The sequence below is a fragment of the Pocillopora verrucosa genome, chromosome 13 (genome assembly GCF_036669915.1).
Source record: "Pocillopora verrucosa isolate sample1 chromosome 13, ASM3666991v2, whole genome shotgun sequence".
NCBI lineage: Eukaryota > Metazoa > Cnidaria > Anthozoa > Scleractinia > Pocilloporidae > Pocillopora > Pocillopora verrucosa.
Window position 1 is genome coordinate 4,104,131 of NC_089324.1, and position 8,702 is coordinate 4,112,832.

The 8,702-nt window shown below is 40.1% G+C and overlaps 1 protein-coding gene across 1 annotated transcript; it reads right to left on the reverse strand.

The window, feature by feature from the left end:
• Window positions 1–1,594: 1,594 nt before the first annotated feature.
• Window positions 1,595–8,679, reverse strand: LOC131776771 (zinc finger protein 678-like). Its single transcript, XM_059092986.2, has 8 exons — window positions 8,566–8,679; window positions 8,154–8,250; window positions 7,470–7,664; window positions 6,869–6,927; window positions 5,625–5,853; window positions 4,229–4,509; window positions 2,999–3,254; window positions 1,595–2,775 (listed from the first exon to the last, which is right to left on the reverse strand). The coding sequence occupies exons 2-8, from the start codon at window positions 8,230–8,232 to the stop codon at window positions 1,595–1,597; spliced, it is 2,280 nt and encodes a 759-aa protein (XP_058948969.2). The 5' UTR covers window positions 8,233–8,250; window positions 8,566–8,679.
• Between the last annotated feature and the right edge of the window lie 23 nt (window positions 8,680–8,702).

The window sequence follows — 8,702 nt, forward strand, 5'->3', positions numbered from 1 at the left end:
TTATACGAAGTGTCCAAACGCTACCCACCCAGTCGAAAAAAAATAACTATTGTCTGCTACGCATGCCTATGTTTTACAATGGGGTGATTCTTTCTTCATTCCAATAAGGTTCAAGATAAAAGGCTCATAACATTAACACCTTCATTAAAGTTTGTTTGTCCGAAACTTGTTAAAGTTAACAAATAACAAATCGTATGTCGACGTATGGGAAAATTATAAAATAAAAATTATGCAGTGTCCCCGTTACATATCTGTTTTTAATTTTTTCTTGAAGAAAATCATCTTTTAAAACCAGAGCTATTTATTCAGTCTGGTCATTTCTTAACATGTATGAATATGAATGGTATGTCTTTGCATACATTGATACGACTTTCAGTTGTGTTAGCACGGTGGTGTATTGCAAAATCAAACAAGTTCAACGCAATGACACATTGCACACACTCTGTCTTTCCACCAAACTGACTAAAGGTCTAATGAATAAAGGGGGTAAGTTTCTAAAGAAACTGCGGTGCTGCGTCGGTGGGAGAGTATAACAGGGCAATCAAGTATCATCAACTTAGTTGATAACGTAACTTCGTCACCGTAAAGAGTTTTAAAGCTGACGTTTCGAGCGTTAGCCCTTCGTCATCGCTCTAACGAAGGGCAAACGCTCGAAACGCCAGCTTTAACACTCTTTACCGTGGCTAGTTTACGTTATCGACTCATTAGACAATAATTAATTACCCTGACTAAAGGTCTGGTTCGGCTGAGTACACTGATACAGCTATCACTCAAATAAGTACCGAGGTTCCTAGTCGGATTGCAAGATCGGTAAAACAACCTACATTTGGTCTTCTGGGTTTGGTTTTCACCTGTTTGAGTGCGGAGGTGACTGCTGAGATCACCAGACTGGCGAAACAAATTGCCACATTGTGTTCACTGATATGGAATTTTACCTGTGTAAGTACGGAGGTGGGAAATGAGGTGACAAGAGTTTTAAAACGACTTGCCACTTTGTGTACAATGATATGGATTTTCATCTGTATGAATACGGAGGTGCTTGGTCGGGTGGCCAGAGTTGTCAAACGACTTGCCACGTTTTGTCTACTAATGTGGCTTTTCACCTGTGTAAGAACGGAGGTGCATGATCAGGTTACCAGGCAAGTTAAACGACCTGCCACATTGTATAATGTGATATGGCTTTTCACATCTATGAGAGCAGAAGTGCATGGTCAGACTACCAGGCTGGTGAAGCGACTTGCCATATTGTATACACTGATATGGTTTTTCGACTACGTGAGTATGGAGGTGCATGGTCAGGTTACCAGGCTAGTTAAACGACTTTTTGCACATTGTGTGTAAACTGATATGGCTTTTCACCCGTGTGAGTACGGAGGTGCATGGTCAGGCTACCAGGGCGGTTAAACGACTTTCCAAATTGTGTACACTGATATGGCTTTTCACCCGTGTGAGTACGGAGGTGCATGGTAAGGCTACCAGAGTGGTTAAACGACTTTCCACATTGTGTACACTGATATGGCTTTTCACCCGTGTGAGTACGGAGGTACATGGTCAGGCTACCAGGGTGGTTAAACGACTTTCCACATTCTGTACACTAATATGGCTTTTCACCCGTGTGAGTACGGAGGTGCATGTCCAGGTTACCAGGCTGGGTAAACGACTTTCCACATTGTGTACACTGATATGGCTTTTCACCCGTGTGAGTACGGAGGTGCCTGGTCAGGCTACCAGGGCGGTTAAACGACTTTCCACATTGTGTACACTGATATGGCTTTTCACCCGTGTGAGTACGGAGGTGCATGGTCAGGCTACCAGAGTGGTTAAACGACTTTCCACATTGTGTACACTGATATGGCTTTTCACCCGTGTGAGTACGGAGGTGCATGGTCAGGCTACCAGGGTGGTTAAACGACTTTCCACATTGTGTACACTGATATGGCTTTTCACCCGTGTGAGTACGGAGGTGCATGGTAAGGCTACCAGAGTGGTTAAACGACTTTCCACATTGTGTACACTGATATGGCTTTTCACCCGTGTGAGTACGGAGGTGCATGGTCAGGTTACCAGGCTGGGTAAACGACTTTCCACATTGTGTACACTGATATGGCTTTTCACCCGTGTGAGTACGGAGGTGCATGGTCAGGCTACCAGGGCGGTTAAACGACTTTCCACATTGTGTACACTGATATGGCTTTTCACCCGTGTGAGTACGGAGGTGCATGGTCAGGTTACCAGGCTGGGTAAACGACTTTTCACATCGTGTACACTGATATGGCTTTTCACCCGTGTGAGTACGGAGATGCATGGTCAGGTGACCAGGCTGGGTAAACGACTTTCCACATTGTGTACACTGATATGGCTTTTCACCCGTGTGAGTACGGAGGTGCCTGGTCAGGTTACCAGGCTGGGTAAACGACTTTCCACATTGTGTACACTGATATGGCTTTTCACCCGTGTGAGTACGGAGGTGCCTGGTCAGGCTACCAGGCTGGGTAAACGATTTTCCACTTTGTGTACACTTGTGTGAACTTTTACCTTCGTCGGTCCAAAGGTACTTGTTTTTAGGAAATGACGTATTAGACGAATTTTGCTGCTCATTAGCGTGAAAACTTATATGGCTGTTAAAATGATCCAATGACGTAAATTTCTTCTTACAAATAGAACATTGCCAGATTTTTATCTCTGTTCTTGTTGAACAATAATATTTCTTGTGTCTGAGAAGAAAGTTTATGGAGGTAAACATCTTTCCACAACCATCACATGGGTCGATTACACCTAGAAAAAAATATCAAAATAAATCTAGGTATATAATTTGTGTGCATGCCGCCCAGCCTGGCCATCGTAGCTTTTCCTTTCTTTCCATTTTGTTATCGAGGCTAAAGTTTTCCGATGTGCATGTGCGAAAACGTAAATTTTGGAACTCCCTATAAATTTACTCTTGGAATCGCACTGGTAGTAATTATTTTTTTCTAATCAAATACTCATTTTTTTAACATACTTTTTTTACTGCCTCGATCCGGATCATCAACAAGCGATATCCCCAGATCTCTGGCGTAGCTCTCTCCATACCACACTAACAGTTCTTCACCTGGATTGATTGATTTGTAAGTACGGTAGTAAATCTCGCCTCTAAACTGAAAAGCCACCATATTCTGCTCATCCTCGCAGCGAGAGCAATTTACAAACCGCATCCAGTTGCTTTGACTTTCTTCGTGTCCATCCACGAAATGACTAAACTTACCACTTTTCACAATCTGCAAAAATACAATAGAATCCGTTTCCTTACTCACGGATATTTGTCCACGGACGTTATCTGTTCCGATATGCGAACAGTTTTCCGAGAGCGAAGCTCCAGGAAAACCGTGGGCTTCGAGGGACAGATTATGTCCAAGGACAACTATACGAGCTCATTTTAGTGCCAAATGGAGGCTATTATGTTTACTATGCTTCAAATATTTTGAAATTCGCGGGAAAAATGTTAACGAACAGCTTACCGTCTACGGCATGGGATGTTCACTTTTTAGTGTTCTCTGGTACGATTTTGTGCGCTAAAAATCACCTTTCTTCTTCTTCTTCAACAACCACACAACGCTGTCTTATCTGGAAGTCTATTTTAAACGCAGAATTTTCTGCAATGGACTAAAATATTGAAAATTGGAAAAACAACACTTGGGGTATATCCTCGAACATCCCTCAGTGTTAGCTGGAATATTCGGCCATGTGATGCGTTAAGACCAATCGCACACGAGAAAAACTCATTGATGGATTGTAAGTCAGTTTAGTGTATACTAACACAATGGATAGCGTTGAGGGCTTACTCTCATAGCTATTCAGACTCCGAATATCCCCTGCTTATCACCTTTGAGTAACTTGCGCAGAATTTGCACCCAAAACGTTCTAATCGTCCCAGGAATAAATGAGCTAAATCATCTTTCCGTGTTGTAATATCACTCTGTTTTAGTCTGCACTGAAACAACTATTTATTTCAGTGACAGTAGCTATTGGTGGATATTTACCCAGCGGCGAAGCGGCGAGATGAATATCCACCACTAGCTACCTCAACTTTGGTGAATATTTGTCAAATATTTCCGTCTATCCATTCTTGGCTTTTGGTTTAGAGTGCTTTATAACTCTGCATGTTTTCCGCTTTTGAACAGATATCTAACATCTAATCATCAATCGAAAGATGAAAAAATTTGCCAAACTATTCAGAAGAATATCACTTTACCTCCCACATGTAACACGTGTTCGTCTCATCAGTAATGTTCTCCCATCCTATCTTCTTCCCTTTGTATGGACCGAATCGTACTCCTTTCGAAATATCAGTAGTACTGAAAACACCTAAACCGGCTTCAGGAATTGACGAACTCTTTATTTTAAGAACAGCTGGTAGTGAGGAGACTGCAGGCGATAAATTTGAATTTTCTGTTGTACTCCTGTCAGCTATGATTTGCAAAGGCCCATGTACTGGACAATCACCATAACGAAGGTCTTGACATTCTTCGCAAACTAAATAGAGTGAAAAATCGAGTTAACAGATAGGAAAGTTCTTTTTGAGAATAAATATCGAATATGTTACGAAAAGGAGACCCAAATCTTACAGGGGTCAACATCACACGCTCACAATGTGCATCACCTTTAACTTTTAACTTCCGTTAACCAAACATCATTTTGCTCAAATCCTTTGTCTTCTCAGAAAGACACAAAGACTAATTTGTCTCAATGGCGACGGAGAGGGAAAAATCTTTTCGGAAACATATATTTAAGTTTAATTCAAAGCCGGTCGTGTTAGATGCATTTTGTACCTAAGCCCTCGGTTAATCGAAAGTTGAATAATGCTATTCAATGGATAAATCGCTATGCGGTGGACAACGCTATACGTTTAATAATCACCTATCCGCCGGATAGCGATTATCTGTTGGATAGCGTTATCCGGCCTCTTTACAACTGGGCCAAGGTGATTACTCAGTATTGCATTGTGAATCATGTACTGCGCATAAAAATTATGTAATCATGCAAATAAGCACGCGCGCATTCCGAGAACACGGTATTGTTTTTCAATCGATTGACGAGGTAAAGAGGAACGTTGGTCTTCATCTCTTGAACGAGCGCGGTGACCTATATTTTTCATTTCATGTATAACTTTAGATTTCGAATCATCCCCTTTGAATTGGAGAAATAAAAAAAATTTTAAAAAAAGCGACGAAAAGAAATAGCTGAAGGCGTGCGCGAAGTCCGTTACTCGATGATGCAAATCATAACCTTGAACTGGAGTACCGACTCGATTAACGTTTTGAGTCGATGTCGTTCAAATAAAGTGATTTTTGCACAATTACACATCAAATTTTTTCGTGTGCCCGGGACTTTCTACCTATTAAGTTTTTTCCAAATGTCATTTTAAAACCCCTTGCTTTTAGCTACCGCAAAGGTAGGCATTAATAGGGTACGTTTTGGTCATCATATCTTTTAAACAAGGACGGTGACCTATCTTTTTTGAAACAGACCATGGTAGGGGACATTTAAGGAAAGATAAGAAAAATTGTTCGATAACGTTTTTTTTCTGAGGAATCACTTCAAGTTATAAACCATCAGCAAAACTGACCAAATACTGTAGTTCAACTTACAGATGTAATGGTCATCGTCTGGAACTTCAGCCTCGCAGTACGAGTGCCTCATCCCTCGTGTTGCATACTGTATTCGCTTCTTAGGAGGCTGGGCTCTTTTGATTTTCTTTGGCATTTCCTTAACTTTCTTTAAAGAAATCACTGTTCTTTCGTCAGGGATTGAATCTACCTCTTCCCCTAACCTAGCTAATTCCTCAAATTCATTGGGGCAACTCTGTTCGTCTTCCACCTGTAGTTATGTTGAAAGAAACAAACAATCAATCAAACAAGTAGACAAAACTAGAGAACGGTACTTGAGTTGTGCGTAAATTTACTCTCTGTTGAACAGGATTTTGCCCGCGACATATACCATATCTTTTGTTGTATAACGTAATCGAATTCATGTGACTTTATATAGGGATCTCGCTATTCGCAAGTATTTCTTGTATTCGTCGTTTGGAATTGAGCCTAAATTTCTCGGAGAAGTGTAAAATTTCAAATCGTACAGTAGAATTAAGTCTTGAAAGTTCTAGGAATATTTTCGTTAACATTCTCTGCACTTTTTCGGAATGATGACCTATCTAATGTGCAAAATGTGGCGTCGCGAGGTTCACGATTTCAAAGGCATCGTGCATTACGCCCGATGTCATTCTCTCTGAAATATTGTCAGTTGATTAATTATAAACAGCCTAGGCTTAACGTTTTTACGAGTTATAGTTGACACAGTCTCTTCATGGTCTACAGAAAAGTTGTCAAAAATTAGTTCCTTTTAATCCCAAATTGGGGGGATAAGCAAGCTCTAAAATCAAGAGAAAAAAATAGAATGATAACTAAAAAAATAAGCACAAAAACACGATGCGTAGTTCACAAATAGTTGTCTCTCGGGTTATGGCCAAAAAATCATTATCTTCACGCCGAATGCCTTTTGTGCACCTCCTTTTTGTGCAAATAGATCACCAAGAGATTGAAGAAAGAGGAGCAAGATTATTTTTTAAAATCATGCATAGTGGCCACGTTGATAAACAAGAATAAAAATGACGGCGTCCTCGGTCGAATTTTTTGCACATTGAAGACAATTTCTAAAAATTTATTTTAATCTTTTAGATCTCAAATGCGGCCAGTGCGGTGATGTGCTGGACTTTATCTACTCTGATGGATGTAAAAACCACACGGTTTTTAGAGCAAATGTGTCCTCTTAAGTAAGCGACGGAAGTGCCTTTTTTTGAGCAAATCTTTAACAGTCTAAGCAACAACTCTATCATTACCACTTTTATTTCCATCTGTCCTTGTTGAACAGGCACTGTTTGAGGTTTTGGTCGAAAATCTGCAGTGATTAAAAAAGTATAAGTCCTTACGAAATAATTCAGTTGAAGTAAAAGAATGTGCTGATAAATGAAGTGAATTATAGTAACCTGTACTTATTATGTTGCTACAGTTGCCAGGGTTCTCATTAAGAAATGAAGAAGTGGAAATTACTGTTAAAAATGAGTGAAAATTCTCCACGTGTGAACAAAATTGCCAGGCCACTAAAATTTAGCTGCAAAATTCTGCGGGGTGGCTGTAGAATTCTCCGATCACTGATACAGATGTATGAAATCCCAGGGTTGCTTAGACCGGTGACACACCTGGCGAGTTAAGATTCGCCTAAGGTGGCGAATTTTATCGCCAGCAAAAATCGTCAATATCTGACATGTCAGATATCGGCGATCGGCAGAAATTGGCAGAAATCGCCAGAAATCACTATTGCTGCAACAGACACACCTAGCGATTTTCGCCGACACAAGCAACAGCCAGTCGTCAAAAACGCTACATTTTACAGTTATAATCAACCGGTTAATTTACATATTTACATAGGAAAAAATTTACCTGGGATAAACCTTTTTATCATTTTATTTCTTCGTCTGACTTCTTCTGACCCTGGAACCCAATCTTCATCACTGTCATCACTACTCTCATTTGAACTATCCCCATCTTGGCCGAAATATAGTGTTTTACTCTTTTTTACCGGCGTTCTACGAGGACGACCTTGGAGCCCAGCTGGAACTACAGGAACAGGAAGTCCTGAGAACGAAGAGCGACTCGTAAATATGCAAAATGAATAGTTATATTCTTAGGTTGAGAGGTAGTTAAATCAGTAAAAAAGCTGCATCAAGGCAGAAATTTACATCTTCAAAATTGAGGAAAGGGGTGACTTTCTAAGGGGAAGTAGATACTGATGTTTAAGGCTGATTAACTGCTCAATCAAATCAATTTTCCAAGAGAGTATGATATTCAGGGAGAGATATTTTGTTCAAGAGAGTAGTATAGTCACTCGAGGTATTCTGTTCGTAAAGGTTTTGACAGGAAGTTCCAAATTGCATAAATTGGGCCAAATGTTTTTTTCAAGCAAGCAATCATAGCAGTTGCCAAAATCATGATAATTCATAAATGCTCCATTTACATCAAAGATGATGCACGTTTCAAACTGAACAGTTTATCGGTGTAAACGGGGCTTAAGAAACATCAACACTAATGTCTTTGGCAAGGAAATACTAGTTATAAAATACTCACCTAGACTTTTCATGTACTCGTGGTTCTTTTTTATGTTGTGAAATCGCTGAATTTCATACTCAGACAATTGATTCGTCATGGCCAGCTTTTTTTTCTCCTATGGTTCAATAAAACAAGTATACAAGGCGAAAGTGAGCTTAGCATCTAAAATACACGAAAGTACTTAAGCTTACCTGCTCACTATAGAAACGAAGAGTTCGGTTCACTCTGAATAATCAACTTTTGAAGTTGTCCTCCAACTTTTTATAAATTCCTTGGCTGCAACAAAGAATCTTCTACGCATGAAAATTGATGGTCGAGGTTTGACCTAAGTTTTGTCAGAGATACAACAGGTTCGTTTCACAAATCCTCACAGCTCTTTAAAGCAAAATCTTAGCTCATGCACGCCTGATATCTAGGGCAACCAACTTACCTCTTTTGATTTGAGGAAGTCTGTCTGTCTTCCAAGTTTTTCCTGATAGTATGTTGAGTCCTTGATACCATGAACGCGAGCAACTGGAAATTTAAACTGTATTATCGACGGGAAAAATCGTCGAGATGTAAACTCCA